The 18,811-nt window shown below is 42.7% G+C and overlaps 3 protein-coding genes across 3 annotated transcripts; 2 read left to right on the top strand and 1 right to left on the bottom strand.

The window, feature by feature from the left end:
- The first annotated feature begins 1,241 nt into the window (after nt 1–1,241).
- LOC4329059 (uncharacterized) lies at nt 1,242–6,634 on the top strand. The gene is made up of 5 exons (XM_015771253.3): nt 1,242–2,038; nt 2,730–2,924; nt 3,696–3,725; nt 3,806–4,918; nt 5,888–6,634. Exons 1-5 carry the CDS (start codon nt 1,493–1,495, stop codon nt 6,437–6,439), a joined length of 2,436 nt encoding a protein of 811 aa, XP_015626739.1. The 5' UTR covers nt 1,242–1,492; the 3' UTR covers nt 6,440–6,634.
- A 2,332-nt stretch (nt 6,635–8,966) lies between these two features.
- Nucleotides 8,967–12,294, top strand: LOC4329058 (phosphatidylinositol 4-kinase gamma 4-like). Its single transcript, XM_015767379.3, has 5 exons — nt 8,967–9,077; nt 9,245–9,388; nt 9,495–9,567; nt 9,673–11,208; nt 11,575–12,294. Exons 4-5 carry the CDS (start codon nt 9,904–9,906, stop codon nt 11,965–11,967), a joined length of 1,698 nt encoding a protein of 565 aa, XP_015622865.1. The 5' UTR covers nt 8,967–9,077; nt 9,245–9,388; nt 9,495–9,567; nt 9,673–9,903; the 3' UTR covers nt 11,968–12,294.
- A 535-nt stretch (nt 12,295–12,829) lies between these two features.
- LOC4329057 (uncharacterized) lies at nt 12,830–16,093 on the bottom strand. Its single transcript, XM_015767951.3, has 7 exons — nt 15,713–16,093; nt 15,247–15,339; nt 14,546–14,690; nt 14,345–14,455; nt 13,859–13,941; nt 13,713–13,770; nt 12,830–13,152 (listed from the first exon to the last, which is right to left on the bottom strand). Exons 1-7 carry the CDS (start codon nt 15,995–15,997, stop codon nt 13,073–13,075), a joined length of 855 nt encoding a protein of 284 aa, XP_015623437.1. The 5' UTR covers nt 15,998–16,093; the 3' UTR covers nt 12,830–13,072.
- Between the last annotated feature and the right edge of the window lie 2,718 nt (nt 16,094–18,811).

Here is an 18,811-nt window from a genome sequence, read left to right as displayed (position 1 = left end):
GCACACTTAAGGCTGGGTGAGGCAAACCTCGCTTACTCAGCCAATCGGTCATCCAACATCGTCAGTTAGCAACTAACCATGCAAAGTACTAGCAACGCTAGGGGCTTTTCTCTCCCAAATTAGGAATGTTGGGAAGTTGACACTCTCAAAGAACATCGCATTGTAAGCAGATCACATCGAGTAGCATCCAGGGCTCTCCCGATGCCAGGTGAAGAAGTCTGGATGCTCTTGGCTCAAGTCAATCGAGAAAATCATCAGCCAGACCTTGGTATTCTAGGATTGCCGGAATTATTTAATTTCTATTGATACTGGCGCATTAGTGCATTACTACACACCGGTAGTTCCATCTCTCATACATATGTCCTTGCATGTGCAATCATTCCTCCTTATCCATGTTTACTAAGGTGGCATACACGTGCCAAGTGTCTTTGCAGAATTTTAGTCCATAATTAATAATATATAACTTAATTTTTAGAGAACTTTTAACCAATTTTTTTTAAAAAAAACTCAATATGTAGAACTATGGACACAAGCTAAGGTTTATATCAACGTTATTAAAAAACACATAACAAATAACTGTGCTTGGAATAAGGATGGTACCAAAATTAACACAAGACAGGTAGACTATTTAGGATGTTAAAGACGAAAAAGAAGCACATGGAAGATAATTTGGTCAAATTCATCTCGAGACAAGAAAGATCCAATCATTGGAAAGTATGATATTTTATATCTACAGAACAGTTAATTTCAAGACAACTAACCATTACAAATTCCTCTTATCCAACAACAACAACAAAAAAAAGAGAGTATAGCAGCCCCATCGTTTGGCCTAAACAGCCAAAGAATAAGCTAAAATTTGAATTTTTGAACTTGATTTTGAAGTTGATTTTGAAATGCTTTTAACGTAATTTTTGTTAATGTTGGCTTTTAAGTCGCTACGAACAAATCTACAAAAGTTTTACTTATAAATTAACTTTAATTTTCTAATAAACCAAATAAGCCATTTTAAGCAAAATGGCAACCGATGGAAGCCTAGGATAGAATTGGAGAGAGGCAAAGGGCAAGAAAGACCAGACCCAGTCAAGCAAAGCAACCACACTCACTCACCACCCTCCTCACACCGCCCTCCTTCCATCCATGATCCAATCCAACGAAAAACCGAGACATCCCAAAGGCCTCCCTCCTCTCAACAAACTTACTTACAATTAGCGCCGCCTCTCTCTCTCTCTCCTCCCCTTCTTGGAACGAACGACCAACTCCAAGTCGCCCTCCACCTCTCCTCCGATCCTCTCTCTCTCTCTCTCTCTCTCTCCTCCTCCACTCCGATCTCCGCCTCGGATTTGAGATCCTCGTCTGCCTTCAAAGGGCACCATACCTTCTCCTCCGCCTTTGTTGTTGGGTGTGGAGGATCGCGGGTTGGGGAGGGAGGGGGGAGGTTTTCTTGGGGCGGCGATCTTGCGGGGTAGCGGCGGCTGCCTGTGGCGGTCGGTCGATGCGATCGGGCGAGGCGGCGGGGGCGGTGAGGTCGTCGTCGGATCAGGGGAACAGCCGCAAGAAGCCGCGGTTCGACGCGGGGGAGGAGGAGGAGGAGGAGCTCGCCCGGATGCCGCTCGCCGACGCCTTCGTCGGCGCCGGCAGCAGCGGGGACGGGGACGGCGCGGCGGCGGGGGCGGGGGGTTGCGCCGCCGCCCCGAGCGTGGAGCTCCTGGACATCGTGCAGCACCCGCTCCCGGGCTACGGGGCGCCCGTGGCGCTTAGCTTCAGCCCCGACGACCGCCGGGTGGCCTTCCTGTACAGCCCCGACGGCACGCTTCACCGGAATGTGTACGCCTTCGACCCCGCGCAGCGGCGCCAGGAGCTCCTCTTCGGGCCCCCCGACGGCGGCGGCCTCGAGGAGGGGAACCTCTCCGCCGAGGAGCGCCTCCGCCGCGAGCGCGCACGGGAGCGCGGCCTCGGCGTCACGCGCTACGAGTGGCGCGCCCGCCTCCCCGGCACCCCCGCCTCCCGCGCCGGCATTGTCGTGCCGCTCCCCTCTGGGGTTCGTATCTCTCAAACCGCAAACCCTTTCCCCCATTTAGTTCTTCCTTGATTTATATTATTACCAATTCAGTTGAGTTAGTAACTTAGTATTAGATGATACGCATTGCCCTAATCAAATTCGGTAGTTTTATACTTTTATCCTTGTGTATTGGACCACTTTCTCGGATTAAGGATTTGGTATGAGGTTGACATTCTGATTTTGCTATCAGCAACTGCACATGGATAGGCTTAGGCTCATTAATTTCCGTTTCGAGTGTTGAATTAATGGAAGGCTGGTATTGGTTTTGTGGGGCAGTGTTGGGTGACCATTATTATGGTTCTGGTTTGGATGTCGCGGGATGAGCCATATTTGCTCTGTAGTCGTTAGTGATGGCTATGAAGTTGAGTTTATCAGTGCCTGCAGGTCTGTGCTTGAGATCGCACTTCCTGCATTCTTGGTATAGTGCTGCATCTTGTATTGGTGGATTAGGTAGCTGACATGTTCCTAAATAGTGATCTCGCTACTGATTCAAAGAAATAAAACTCCTCTGTTGTGTTGATTATTGTCATCTATGGTTAGTTTTGTGTTGTCAGCGTATCATGGATATTCTTTTTCTGGTAGTTTTTGATGTTTCAGATAACCTTTGTAAATTTTCAAGGATGCTAAATATCATGAGTTTCATGGAAATATATCTTTTCTATTTCCATAGGTTTACTTCCAGGATTTGTCTGGTGCTGAACCTGTACTCAAGCTGCAAAGTTCAGCCACATCCCCCATCATTGACCCACATCTGTCTCCAGATGGGAGCATGATTGCGTATGTGCGGGATGATGAGTTGCATACAGTGGGGTTCTCTGATGGGCAAACTACCCAGTTGACCTATGGTGCAAGCGAAAGTGGGAAGGTACTTCTTTGGAGTTCTGTTAATGATACTCACATTTTAATAGGAATATGTGTGCATTGTGTTGTTTGTTATCATACCAAGTCTTGTTGAGCAGGTTGCAAAGAAAAGTTTCATGTTGACTTTCTAGAAGTTTATTAGCTTTATTCTTGGCATGTAACCCAACATGACTATCATTGGAACTAGCATGTAACCCAACATGACTATCATTGGAACTAAGCAATATATTGATTTTTTTTGTCAACAATATATTCAATGTGTTATAGTTCAAATATTTCTTTCTACCTCTTGGTAGGGATTGTTTTTTGGTTGAACCAAAGTAAGCTTAATCCATAGCCAAAGTCCAAACAGTGGGATATTTACCTTCCAAAGACACACAGCAGCCGAAACTATTGCAGGAGGCTGGCGGTGTTTATAAAGACTACAAGTTTTATAAGTTAGTCTTTTAACCAAACTTTAGAGGGTGTTCTAGTTAACTGCCGCCATTAGTGCTATGGCTCAAATAAGCTTCTAGGATAAACTTGCCTGCTAAAAGAACTTTATGTTCCCCTTTACCAATAATATCTCATAGTTTTTATTAGCTTACCCATGTAGCATGTATATTATGCTATCAGTATTCTTCTAACATTCAAAACATGCTGAGTTGTGCATTAGTAGTTGCATGATCAACAGAAATATATACCGGGGATTAAATAAAGTATGCAAGATCATACATCATGTGTTGTTACTGCAACTTCAGAATCTAACATTTGTACTTGTTTCTTTTTTTCCCAGATCCACGGACTTGCTGAGTATATTGCACAGGTGCACATGTTGATCCATTAGGATTGGTATGGAATTTGTTTTGATGGCTGCTGCCTAATATTTTGTATCTCCCATTGTAGGAAGAGATGGAAAGGAAGATGGGATTCTGGTGGTCTCCTGATAGCAAACACCTTGCATTTACTGAAGTTGACTCATCTGAAATCCCACTGTATAGAATTATGCACCAGGGTAAAAGTTCGGTTGGTCCAGATGCTCAAGAAGATCATGCTTACCCCTTTGCAGGGGCTGCTAATGTCAAAGTGCGCCTTGGAGTTGTTTCTTCCCATGGAGGAGAAATAACTTGGATGGATCTCCTATGTGGAGAACCAAATAGTATCCATGGTGATGAAGAATATCTTGCTAGAGTAAACTGGATGCATAATAGTGCTATTGCTGTTCAAGTTCTCAATAGAACTCACTCAAAACTTAAGCTACTTAAGTTTGACATCGCTTCAGGTAAAAGGGAGGTCATACTAGAGGAAGAGCATGATACGTGGATAACATTGCACGATTGTTTTACTCCTCTGGATAAAGGAGTGAATAGTAAACATCCAGGTGGATTTATTTGGGCCAGTGAGAAGACAGGATTTAGACACCTGTATCTTCATGACAAGAATGGTGTGTGCTTGGGGCCCCTCACACAAGGTGATTGGATGATCGACCAAATTGCTGGTGTCAATGAGAGTTCTGGAGTTATATATTTTACAGGCACATTGGATGGGCCATTGGAGACAAATCTTTACTCCACCAACCTATTTCCGGATTGGAGCCTTCCCTTGCAAGTCCCCAAGAGGTTGACTCATGGCACAGGACGTCATTCAGTAATTCTTGACCATCAGTTGCTGAGGTTTATTGATGTGTATGACTCAATAAAATCTCCACCTGTGATCCTGCTATGCTCTTTGCTTGATGGAAGTGTGATAATGCCTCTATATGAGCAGCCTCTGACTGTTCAGCCGCTTAAAAAGTTTCAGCAGCTGTCTCCAGAGATAGTACAGATTGAAGGAAAGGATGGGACTGCTTTATATGGAACTCTTTATCTCCCTGATGAGAAAAAATATGGACCACCCCCATACAAAACACTCGTTAACGTTTATGGCGGTCCCAGTGTCCAGCTTGTAAGTGACTCATGGATAAGTACAGTTGACATGAGAGCTCAGTTCCTGCGTAGTAAGGGTATATTAGTTTGGAAGGTAACTATTCTTTCCTCTATTTTTTTTTCTTTGCTCTTTGTTTAACAAGATAGATTCCGATTGAGGATTTTTTTTTTCTGTTTTCACTTTGGTCCATAATGTCACCAATCTTAAGGTATGCTGTGCAATGCATTGCATGGGTAAAATTCTAAACTAAAAATGATTTTAAATAAACTTATGGCCAAGATAGCACCATTTAATTTCTTTTTGTTTAACAAGGTATGCTGTGCAATGCATGGCATCTCATCCATTAATTTTTCCAAAGCACATCAGTATGTCATTTTGAGAGTTAACATGGACTCAACCTCAGATAATGCAATAGTGCATTCAAGCATAAAATTTGCGTTGAGTCAGAAATATTAGCACCACTCCACTAAGCTAATAAGGGTTCCTGCGTCCACAACTATGTCTGGAAAATATTGGCGCCTGTAACCTTCCTGTCATTAGGAATTAGCAAAACATTACAAGTGTCCAAAAAAGCCCCATGTAATTATCCTAAGTGACGTGTGGGTTGAAAAGCCCAATACAATCCAGCAGCCAATATTTTTTATTGTAGTAATGTCTGTCAGTTGCAAGCAAACAATTATACTACCCCCTATCCCTAGCGACTATGGCAAGTGGTAAGATTGATGATACAATCCATCATGACTAACCATATTGCTTCTTGAGCAAAAATAATCTAAAGTTTTAAGGTGGGAATTTTGAAGTGGAAGCAAAATGTTTTGGAACGGATGTTTCTATAATCATATATTTACATGAGTTTTTTTTTTTGCTTAGAATTATTCATATATGATAAATTTATGCTGGCTGCTATATGCCTATATATTTCCGCATTTGTTGATTGCTCATTATGGAGTATAATCATATGCCTATATATTTCCGCATTTGTCACTACATTTATCATTGGGCTCATGAGCCATGGCAATACAAGTTGTTTGTAACACTGAATGACTGACTGTCTCCTGGCAGATGGACAATCGAGGAACCGCAAGACGCGGTTTGCAGTTTGAGGGACAGCTCAAATACAACATCGGTCGTGTCGATGCTGAAGATCAGTTAGCAGGTGCCGAGTGGCTAATAAAGAAAGGCCTAGCAAAACCCGGACATATAGGTCTCTACGGCTGGAGCTATGGTGGCTTTCTCTCGGCAATGTGCCTCGCGAGATTTCCCGACACGTTCAGTTGTGCAGTTTCTGGCGCTCCGGTGACAGCATGGGATGGGTATGACACTTTCTATACCGAGAAGTACATGGGTCTGCCCTCGGAGCAGCGCGACGCTTACAGATACGGGTCGATCATGCATCATGTGAAGAACCTCCGAGGGAGGCTGCTGCTGATCCACGGTATGATAGACGAGAACGTGCATTTCAGGCACACGGCGAGGCTCATCAACTCGCTGATGGCGGAGGGGAAGCCCTACGATATCCTCCTCTTCCCCGACGAGAGGCACATGCCGCGCCGGTTAGGGGACCGGATCTATATGGAAGAGAGGATCTGGGATTTTGTAGAGAGGAACCTGTGAATGTGAAGAGAGGAAGAGAGAGAGAGAACTACCTGTGGTGTATAAATCTTTTGCTCGCTGTGGGCATGACTTGGGATGTTGTTACAGTATGTTGAAGCTATTTCATTTCCATCATCATCATCTGTAGTTATCCGCAGACTCCAGGGATATGATTCTTTTGGCTGTGATAAGGATGGCAGATAGATGTTAATTTCACATTGCCTTTCTCTTTCACCCACAGCTTGGTGTGTGTGACGTGGAATGTAATTACTGCTGCTCTAGAATGCCGGAATTTTGTGGTATATTTCCAGTAGGAATCAAGAAAATTTTTATTACGGCAGGAAAGCACTAGTACATAACGTTACAGGTTGCACTGGCCAAACCAAACCTTCGGTGTCGATTCATGCTGATCGATCTGTGCCGGTCGTAACTCGTATCCACGATTTCAACTAGTCGGTCGTCTTCAATATTTACGCCAAGACTTAAACTATAAACATACTTCCAACCCTAAGTTTATACTTCCAACCCTAAAATAAGTTTATTCTTCATTCATCTCACACGTACCAATACAAAAACTAAAATACCTTCACTTTATCAAATCTCAATAAAATTATTTCTCCTTTTGTTTACTCCCAATCCATTTATCTCTTACCTTCATAAACTTCGATGTAATGATTATTAAAAGATAACTTATTTTGTGACAAACCGAAGGAGGTAGCCTAGTATCGGATTTGCCTACTATTACGAATCTGGACATATCATTCTTCAAATTCATGGCATTGGCAGTCCAAAATTGTTATATATTGGGATGGATAGAGTATTTTCTAGAATTCTTCACAGGAGCCCAGGAACATCCATGGCATTGGCAGCAGCTTGACTGCTTGTCGTTGTTGTTTCAAGATCCTTTCTGCGAACTTGCTTGTTACTTTAGTGTCTTAAAATATATCAACTTTTAGCATTTAAAATTTATTCTAAAATATAATAATTTCACCACATATATTCCATTATCAACTAATCACAATCTTTCACCATTCAAATTCTTCACCTACTTTTTCTTCCTAATCAATTACAAATTTCTCCCATTTAATTTATGTACTTTCTTCAAGCGCTAGCAAAGAAGAATTAGGCTGTGTTCTTCCCCCACATTTCCCAACTCACCTCCCACGTATTCCGCACGCATATTTTTCAAACTGTTAAACTGTGTGTTTTTGTAAAAGATTTGTATATGAAAGTTGCTTTAAAAAATCATATCAATCCATTTTTTAAAAAAAATATTAAATACTTAATTAATCATAAGAAAATGCGTCGCTCTGTTTTGCGTGTGTGGGCCTCACCTCTCGAACACAGGCTTAGAAATCAATCGTTGTAATATTTGTTTTCTTGGTATATAATCCTTGTTTGGGGATCATTGTGCAATGGTTGCATTGTAAACATTTCGATCTACATAATTTATAGGCTTATAATATGACACCTTTGGATGTATCATTTGTAACTCCGAAGTTTCACAAGATTTTTTTTACCATTTTCATAGGAAACTATTCAATTATTACCAATCGGAAAAAACTTCATGTTCCCTTATAACGCAATTCTTATATTTCCTTTTCTATTTATCTAGAATTAGAACCCAACTTGGGTTTTCACTTTTCACAAGCGCATGTTATAGAGTACCACCGTCAAGAGCGTTGGAGCATACCCGAGTTTACTTCCTCCATTTTCATATTAAAGTGTTTTACCGAAAATAATATACAAACGACCGGAGCGTCCGACTTTTGGACAACGACGTACGCGGCATCAGCAACATGCTATACGTCACATGAAGCCTCACGCCATCATGTACTGTGCTGCTTTGCCGTTTCGATTGTACACCGATCGAATGTAGAAGTTGTACATATAGCAGGGTTCGTGTTTTACAAAAACTTCTAAAGTATTTGTTATTTTCAGAAAAGATCTACTAGCGATTTTGAAACGAGCAATGTCTAATGTCAACTACTCTCTTATTTTTCATATTATAAGTTATTTTGATTATTTTCCTATTTAAATATAGAAAAATTTAACAGCATCTAAAACATGAAATTAGCTTTATTAAAACTAATATTTAATATAAAATATGTTTGTTTTGTATTAAAAATATTACTAAATTTTTCTATAAATTTTGTCAAACTTAAATAAGTTTAACTAGCAGAAATAGTCAGCCTATAAAAGCTCATAAAATTTCAAATTCGAAATACAGTAGGACCTAATGGCCCCAGCTCACCGTTGGCCTGACTTGCAAGTTGCAACCCCGGGTTTCTTTTTTTGTAAGTCATTCATTACTGGAAACAAACAGACAATTAATTAATTAATAATTATAATTAATTACCGGAGTTACTTATTCTAAACAGTAACCGACTCCTTTCCAACGTGTTCCCCACGAAGCCGGCAACCCGAAGCCAAAGCCACCGCCTTCCAACTCCAAATCCAAATCCAAATCCTACTTAAGTTAAAATCCCACTCCCACCACGGCACCACGCTAAGCTAAACCCACACCACCTCGCCCAATTAAACCCTCACCCATTCTTTTTCTTTTCAACAATTCTCTCTCTCTCTCTCTCTCTCTCTTCCGAAGGGCGGAGCAGTTGATCGGCTCCGGCCACCGCCAATCCGCGCCTCCGCCGTCGTGGTAAGATGATCCATTCGTTCTCCGATTCACTTTCCGCGATTTCTCCCTCCCGCGGGAGCGATTTGGTTCCTGTGTTATTGATGGGTAGGATCGATGAGGAAGTGGTGCGATTTTTTGGATTCGGGTTTGTGTTTCTAACGCGTGTTGGCAATGGCGATCGATCGTAGACTGCGCGACTTCGGAAGCGGAATCTCGCGGGGGTTCGCGGCCCGTCGGAGGCCGAGGCGGAGGCGGAGGCGGAGACGGAGAAGGGAGGCTGGGAGGCTTCGTCTTCGCGCCTCCTCGGATCCAATCTGTTTATATCAATTCCGGTGAGGGGTCTCTCTGTTGCTTGTGCTGTTCGAATCCCCTGGCCGAACTCGAGTTCCTACTCGATTTATATTTTTTTCTTCTTTTTTTTTTTTTGAACTTCTACAGATGCTGTGCTGCTGCGCCATTGGAGTAGTAGCAGAGACGATCCTGCCGCCTCTGCACGATTCCTTCGGTTCGGGTGCGAAATGCTCAGATTGTTGCTATGTGGTTTGCTGAAATTGCTGCTTTGAGTACCACGATTGCTCACCTAGGGTTTGATGATTTGTTTCTCTTGAATGTGCAGGGTTGAACGCATTGGGGGCCAAGAAGGGATTATAGGCGCATTGGTGTCAAGCGGTGGCCCCTAGGGTTTCCTTGTTGATAGGAGACCCTAGGGTTTGTTTTTTCATCAATGGGTCACATCCACTAATTCATAGTGCAAATAGCTGCTTCTCTAGTGCTGGTGGCTGTGCACTTGTGCTTGTTGCATCAGTAGCTTTGGCTGCCTTGGCTGTGTTGCTTGAGATCAGCAAAGATGTCGTCAGCCGGTATAGCCACACTGAGCCCCCTGCTGGACCAGTTTTGTTTTGCGCCCCATGGCGAGCCCCGGTTGCAGCAGCTGGATTCTATTGTCATTTTTCTTGCCATGCCAGGGGTGGCACCCATGCCAATGCGTGTCCTGCACTCAGACTCTGTTGCCTCGGTCAAGCTCCGCATCCAGCAGTTCAAGGGCTTTGTCACTACCAAGCAGCGGCTGGTGTTCAGTGGGCATGAGCTGTCACTAAACAACTCCCATGTCAGGGATTATGGACTTACCGATGGAAATGTGCTTCATCTTGTCGTGCGGTTGGCTGACCTCCGTGCGATAAGCATTGAGACTGCCAATGGGAAGAAATTTCAGTTCCAGGTGGAGAGTTGCTGCAATGTTGGGTATCTCAAGGACAAGCTCTCAGCTGAGAGTGGACAGCAACTTGGGAGTCTCAAGGACCAAAGGCTTGTGTTTGACGGTGAAGAGCTTGAGGATAACCAATTGATTGCAGATATTAGCAAGAAGGGTGCTGCAGTTATCCACTTGTTCATCCGCAGGCCAGCAAAGGTTCAGACACAGCAGGGTGATAAGGAAACTGTTGTTACAGTTGTTACTCCCAAAGACAATGATAACCTCCAAACAGATGCTTTGAACCTTGCGAAACCAGCTAAGGGTAAACCTGCTCCAGTTGAGCCAATCATTGCTAATGGAAAGGTGAAATTGTCTCCTGCTGTGATGGAAATGATCTACTCAACAATTTCTGGTATAGAAAACGGGTACCTTCCCGTGATGTCAACAGAGGGTTCAGGGGGAGTCTATTTCATGAAGGACTCTTCAGGTGAAAGCAATGTTGCAGTATTCAAGCCTATTGATGAGGAACCAATGGCAAAGAATAATCCCAGGGGCCTTCCTTTGTCAACTGATGGTGAGGGGTTGAAAAGGGGAACGCGAGTAGGGGAAGGTGCATTAAGGGAGGTTGCAGCATATATTCTTGACCATCCAGTTTATGGATGTAAATCGTGTGATGTTCCTGGATTTTCTGGTGTACCACCCACAGCGTTGGTCCGTTGTTTCCATATGGGGAAGGGATCTAATAAGGTTGGATCATTGCAGCTGTTTGTAGATAACAATGGCAGTTGTGAGGATATGGGCCCTCGAGCTTTCCCAGTTAAAGAGGTTCAGAAGATTGCCATACTGGATATTAGGTTGGCAAATGCTGATCGTCATGCTGGGAACATATTAGTGTGCCAAGATGGAGAAGATCACTTGAAGTTGATTCCAATTGATCATGGGTACTGCCTGCCAGAGAAGGTATTTGATCATTGCTATCATGTGAAACAATTGTATTTATGTTCACTCGCTTGAATTGGTAAACTTAAACTGCTATTTTTGTCCTTAGCATAGTAATTAGAGATCCCTAGTAATTATTTAGTGTTGTTGGAAGTTTAAACAATGTCAGTAATATCCTCGTATTTTCTCAATGTTTTTGTCTATGTTAATGTGACAATTTCGGCACTGATCCAGTAAACAAGGCCGTGTGTCCTTAATATTCATTTGATTTGAATCATTGTTAGCTGGCATTATTTTTGTACAAGTTAATTCCTTGTATGCTATCTTGCTTAGTTCAATCAATTTTTCTGTACCAGTTTACGAGTCTTTACCTTTTCCCCTTTGCAGTTTGAAGATTGTACCTTTGAGTGGCTCTACTGGCCCCAAGCCCGCGAACCCTTCGGTCCAGAAACCGCAGCATACATTGGATCACTAGATGCTGACAAAGACATTGCGCTTCTCAAGTTCCACGGGTGGGCGCTATCTCCCCAGTGTGCCCGAGTTCTGCGCATCAGCACAATGCTTTTGAAGAAGGGGGCAGAGAGAGGCCTAACGCCTTATGACATCGGCAGCATCTTATGCAGGCAAACAGTCAAAAAAGAATCTGAAATCGAGGCCATCATAGAGGAAGCAGAGGATGCCATCCTTCCAGGAACTAGTGAGGAGACATTCTTGGAGACCATCTCGGAGATCATGGACTTTCACCTTGATAAGCTTGCTGTGAAGTTAAAGAAGTTCTGAATAACTGATCGAGTTACTCGAATTGTGCCCGGTTGTAAGTATGTATCGTAGTCACTAAATGAAATAACGAGTTTGGCCGTTGAACTCATTACCGTGGAACATTTTGTGAATATAACAAGGATCATCCACTTTTTTACCTGTACTTGTAATGTAGACTGTAGTTGCATCGAGTGTTCTTTCTGCTTGGTAATTTCAGCAAAACCTAGCACCTGAGAAGCTTGTTTGGATCATTGTCAATGTAAACCTGTTTAAAGTGTTGGCATTGCCAAATCCTGAGAACAATGTTTGGATCATTGTCAATGTAAACCTGATGAAAATGTTTGGTGAGGGTTGTTTGGTTTGCTGCCAAAATTCCACTTGGAAATGTGTTCACACTACATTTCAATTTGCTTACCAATATTTTGGCAATGCCACCTTTTTTTTTTTTGAAAGGGAATGCCAATTATTTGGCAACAAATTAATTGGATTGCCAACTTTTTTTTTTGGTATTATTAAGATTGGGTAAGAACCAAACAGCTCTAGAGATTGCAATGTCTTCTTCTATCATGCTGGACTGAACATGAAGAGCTAAAGCATTTGCTTTTATGCAACCGTAACCATTTTTCTATTCTCGCAGGCATTGACTGGTATGGTTCCTGTGTTATTTTAGAAGATCTGATTCATGATTGAACTGTCCCACTATCTTAAAATTTTCTGTGATACTATATATATATGGACCAAGCGTTGAGTAGAAGTATAAATAAAACCAAGGAATCAAACGAAAAAACCGCTTGTCATGAGATCTCGGGAGTGAAATGGTCCTGTTAATGCGGGTAAATCTCAGCTCAGCGTAAAATTTTGGGGCAAAGGACAAACGTTGCAGTTCGGTTTTCAACCAACCTAGCTCAAGGCTGGTGGTAATCATAAGCAACAGTATGCCTCAAGATGTAACATATTGTTGCGACAAACATTGAACTTTAACACTATTACCACCGGAGTTTTCAAGTCTCCACAATCAGAATACAGTACACACTCAGCATGGGAGGAGACCGCAAAATTGCATTAGCTAGCGAGTACACAACAATTTCACATAATGTTTTTCAGTGTTCGTTTTCAAAATTTCCTTTCACTGGATGTTCCACTTCTGCTCGAGAGCACTGCATATTCGATTCAAACAGCAGGCAGCACTGAGAGGGTAATTGCAAACTGCAAGAACAATGTGCAGAATATCAACACGAGTCAAACGAAACCATCTGAAGACAATGGATATCAACACAAGTAAAAGGAAAAAAAAATCTGAGACTGTCTATATTTACATAAGTCACAAAGGAAAAACATTTTTTTACGAACTAAAGAAAACATCTTTGAGACAGTAAATGCACGCAACATTCCAGGCATCTCAGGAAAGGCAACAGGGCATTTGTGTTACAGAGCTAGATTGTAAACCTGTCTTACAAATGAGCGAGCATATGATAAATGCAACTTGCTTGAAACCTTTATGTAATAATATTTTTAACAGCTACTTCCTCCGTTTCACAATGTAAGACTTTCTAGCGTTGTTCGCATTCATATAGATGTTAATGAATCCAGGCATATATATGTGTCTAGATTCATTAACATCTATATGAATATGGGCAATGCTAGAAAGTCTTACAATATGAAACGGAGGGAGTAGACAATAACAAAAGAATGCAGCAAATAGATGATATCACCATGATCCTGCAAACTGTTTGCTCTAACTCTAATTTTAATTGAAGGTAACTTACTTTGTATGTAATCATCTGAGTATTCGTTGTCAATCTTTCCATGAGCCATAGCACCTACCTGAAATCATGTGCAGACTATAAGAGATGGACCAGGAAGAAAGAATGGAACAAAAAATAAATCAACTCGACGGCATAGCTTAACTCACCACAAACACAAGGGGTACATCGTCACTGGATTTGGCAACATAGTCAAACAAATTGACTGACTTCTCAGCACTATATGAAAGACCTAAGTATAAAAAAACTCATGAATTAGCAACAACCAACAGTGGACCATTACCTGATGCCCTGATCAAGAAAAATGTGCTACTAAATGTTCATTGGGTCACGAATTATACTATTTGACCTAGCTAAAAGTGCATCTTTGCAGGTATATTTTACAAATACTACTTTATGTTGTGATTCTCATAGGAAAAAAATGAGTAGAAATTCTCTACACAAAACTAGTAAACGAGGTTCTGGAAAATTGTATGTCATGACATTCAGTTCTCAAAATTTTGGTTTCTGTCATCCAAATTTAATCCTAGTCTAACCAAAGATGATTTTAGGATGTTACTCTAGCTAGTTTAAGGAACTCTGGATTTACTTATACCTAAGATTAACACTACCACTAAAAGAATATGGATTCTTACCAATCTTCTTTGCTCCAACTGGTAGATAGCGGGTGACTGGATTTTTAATGACATTAAGAAGCTTCTCCCGCTTTCCAACTGCTGTAATGCTCAACTTCTGCAATAATTGTGCTGCAATATTGTAGAAATACTTCATCAGCACAGTTCACAGAAAACACTAAAAACACAATATATGTGCAATTACAGCCATTATTAACTTACACATTAAACCGCAAAAACGTTTGAATGTACGTGGCATGCGGACGTAAGGCTTGATTTCAAACAATACTCCCTTTTCAGTCCTAACATAAACAGCTTGTAACCTCCCAGCTTTAGTTAGTGGGCTATCAAATATTGCAAGAAGAGCCTGCAAAATATTAAGAATACAAATTATGTTGGCTTTGAGAAAGCAGGTATAAAACAAATGAGAGAAATGAATGACTGGCTTGAACAATTTCTTTTTCATTAATCACTTAGATGTTCTTTGTAAAATCACCACGAGGCTCTTTCAAGAATGACTTCATTCTGGTGTTATGTGCACAGCACCAACTACAGAAATCAGCTACTACTTCTGTCCCAAAAAGAATGCATTTCTAACTATGCACCTGATAAGAGTATGTCTAGATGCATAGCCAGAATAACATTCTTTTTGGGACGGAGGTAGTATCCTTTACCAGAGGGGCCATTCTGTGGTTAGCCCCCAAAAGTGAGGAGGTAAATGCCATGGAATGTATATATCCTCAATAGGGGAAGCCAAAATAGAACACAGATAATGATGTGGTACGGAATGATTTCAAACAGAAAATTGGATGTCTGCTTTCGTTCAGTTTCAAACAGGGGTTGTACAGATGTGAGAGAGGACAGGCTTTAATCATGTGCCATTAATCCCTGGGAGCTCCGGAAATACAAGAAATTCGAAATACCTGGTGAATGATATCAGGCCTGTAATCAGCTGGATTCCTGTTTTGCTTCCTCAAATAATTAGCATGGTCATCCGAGTTCAGGATTTGCATAGTCTACACAAAGAGTCAAAAGAATCGTCAAAAATATCATTCGTGCAGCTTAAGCTCTTCAATCATCAGAGCTACAGACTGATATGTTCAGATACAATATAGCTAACAAAGAATTGTCAAAAGTATCATTCGTGTAGCATTAAGCTCCTCAATCATCAGGTATACAGAATGATATGTTCAGATACAATACAGCTAACTCGTTAACAAAGTATACAGCTGAATTATCTTCTAGCGCAAACAAATTTATCAAGATAAGCATAAGAACAGAACTAATCCAACTATCCAAACTGTACATCCAAAGCCAGAAACGGATTGGTCGAAAAAAAAGCGCAAGAAAAAGGTGTAATAAATTTGTTGGCGAAGCTTCGCCCCATACCTTGCCGACTTTGCCGACCTCGAGGCAGGCCCTCTCGAGCACGAAGATCGCGCCGGGCCGCCGCTTCCCGTCCACCGGCCGTGGCACGACGGGTAGCCCATCAGCAACCTCCCCGGCCGCCGCCGCCGCCGCCACGTCCTCCTCCTTCCCCTCCTCCTCCTCCACCCCCTCCGGCGGCGGCAGCTCCTCCGCCGCCTCTTCGTCGACCGGGGGCTCGCGGGAGGCCCCGCCGTCGTCGAGCTTCCGCTTCTTCTTCCGCCCCTTCACCGCGTACGGCCGCCCCATCGGTCTCCTCCTTCCTCTCGCCGCCGCTCGCACGCGTTGCAGTGGTGTGGTGGGGTTTCGAGGGGGAGGAAAGCTAGGGTTTTTGGAGAGGGTGGCGGCGATTTCTTCTTCGTCCGGAGGTAAATACTGCGAGTGATGTGAGCCACTCATCCAATTAATGGACAGCTGAGACTTTTTGGCAAAATAAATTTGTATAATATTTAGAAGGAGAAAACTAGAACTAAATTTGTATAAGTATTTAGGCTTAGGGTGTGTTTGGTTCACAGTCAAGGTTGGATGGGATATGACGAGCCAGTTTTTTGTTTGGTAGAGTGAATATGGCAATCCAGTCTTTTGTTTGGTTCCAGGGATGAAGATGGATTTGGTGATCCATTTTTTTGTTTGGTTAGAAGGAGTAGGATGGATGAGTGGTTACAATCACCTCATCATTAGAGGTGGTGAGTATACCCCTTCAAATTCACCAAACTAAAAATTATCAATGTACTGCAAAATAAAAAATCTAAAGAGAAATAAAAGGGGAAAAAGGAGAAAAAAAGAAAAAAAGTTGGTCCTTCTTGCTCTTCACGCCGGCCGCCGCCTCACCTTCTTGCACGCCGGCCGCCGCCTCGCCCGCTCCTCTCAACGGCCGCCGCCCTGCTCCTCTCGACGGCCGCCGCCCCGCCTTCTCGACCGCTGGCCTCCGCCCCACCTCCTTCCCCACCGGTCTCCGCCACGCTCGTCTCACCTCTCCTCCAGATCCGGTTGTCGCCGTCGTTTCCTTCTACACCGGCCGCCACCCCGTCTCCTTCCCCACCGGCCGCTGCCCCGTATCCTCCAAATCTAGTCGTCGCCGTCGTCTCCGTCCCCACCGGTCGTCACAGTCGTCCCCGTCTCCTCCGGTCGTCGTCGTCGTCTCCGTCCCCCCACCGGTCGTCATCGTCGTCGTCGTCTCCTTTCCTCCTCCCGTTGCAGCCGCCTTTGGGCTTGCCGCTGCCGTCCCCTCATCCTTATTCCGTTGCCGCCGCCGTGCACCGGGTCGCTGCCACCGCCGCCTCCTTCATCCCGCTGCCATCGCCGCTTACCCACATCGCTGTTTCGCATGGTGAGAAGGGTGACACGACCCACGTCGTCGCTCGCCCCGCTCACCCGAGCGCTCGGGCGGCTCCATCCGGCCAAATCGGCCAGATACCACCATCCGGCATCTAGAGGGAATATTCCCCTCCGGGCCGCCCTATCCCACTTCCGCCCACCAACCAAACACCCACAAATAATGGGCCGCCATGTCCTATCCACCCAAATCCCTCCATCCAAACACACCCTAAGCTAAGGCTGGCAACCTTTCGTACTAGCACATAAATCGAAACGATCCATTAACGCATAATTAATTAAGTATTAGCTTAATAAACTTAAAAAATCAATTAATATGGTTTTTTAAGCACTTTTCTATAAATATTACTTTTAAAAAATGCATTGTTTAACCGTTTGGATAGCGTGTGTATGGAAAACATTAGAGTCAAGTTAGGCAATTGTTCCGAACGTAGCCTTAGAAGGAGGTGACTATATTCAAACTCCCTTCATCCAAATTTAATCATTATATATTAAAAAAGCTGGATCTTCACAATGTTCAATTGTCACATTTGAATTGGTTTCTTATTGCGTCTTTGATCCAACATGGTGACCCTTTCGGTTCCATATGGGATTACTCCGCTACCCTCTAAAGGTTGGACCAATAGAATTTGACAAACAACTTCTAAATTCCTATTATGTTGTAGCAACGCTTTTCTTCTCCATGATTTGTGTATTAACTGCAACCACCTGCATGAGATGGACGGTCGTTTTCATGTAGAAGACATGATGGAAGTGAAGGGAAGTGGGCAGGTAGACATTCTAGGGAAAGGGAGTGCCATGGCGCTGAGGTGAACATGTATGATTCCTGTGATGTTCGTGCTGTGAAGAATTCCTTGGCCTGATGACACAAAAGTTCATGATTCCTATGTTGTTGTGGATGTTCAAGGTAGTGTTTGTGACCGAGAGCGAGATATATGGTGCACATGAGAAAAAGCTTCTTCTATTGTCCCAACATCGGGTTTGGGAGTTTTTATTTCCACCTGATCCCTAAGTTGAGCTTAACTCCACATTTGAGCATGTCTAATATAGGGTTAAAGGACCCAGCACATTTTGCCATACTTCTTTTGCGCAAATGTGGTCTAATGACTTGCCATTATACTCTCCATCCCTTTTGATCTTAGAGCATGTACCTCGTCCCTTTTACGAGCTACTAGCTACTTGTTCAAAAATACCACGCGGTGCATGGTACTATATTAACATAAAGTAAGTATATAGTATGCTAAAACAACCACATTAGTAATATAGTAATTGATGAACAACCACGTTAATAATATAGTAACTGATGATCAGGCTACAGGCCGATAATCATGAAAACAAATCCTCAAGTCTACAAGGATACAAATCCACGATTTACCTCCTTGTAGTTCGTTTTAACTTGCCGATGCTACCATCATAGCTATAGCCTTTAAAAACTAGAGGATGACGAGGATGAGACATAATATTTGATAATATTTGATGTTAGAGGATATCTATCACATGCATACATAGGATGTCACGAGAAAAAAGCCAAAGCTTTAGAGAATTCGTATCTACTATATCTGTCTTTATAAGTGTGCTCATAGTATAGAAAGCAAATATTATTGATTACTAATTGAATTTTTATCTATGAGGAGGAAAATATCAGTTTCACTGGTCTTACACTCATGTAAAATCATTTTTGTTGTAGAAATATAGAAAAACATACAGAGGGCGCTATTTCAGCCCTCT

Source organism: Oryza sativa, chromosome 2 (genome assembly GCF_034140825.1).
Source record: "Oryza sativa Japonica Group chromosome 2, ASM3414082v1".
In the NCBI taxonomy this organism is placed as follows: Eukaryota; Viridiplantae; Streptophyta; class Magnoliopsida; order Poales; family Poaceae; genus Oryza; species Oryza sativa.
This window is presented reverse-complemented; position numbering and strand designations above follow the sequence as displayed.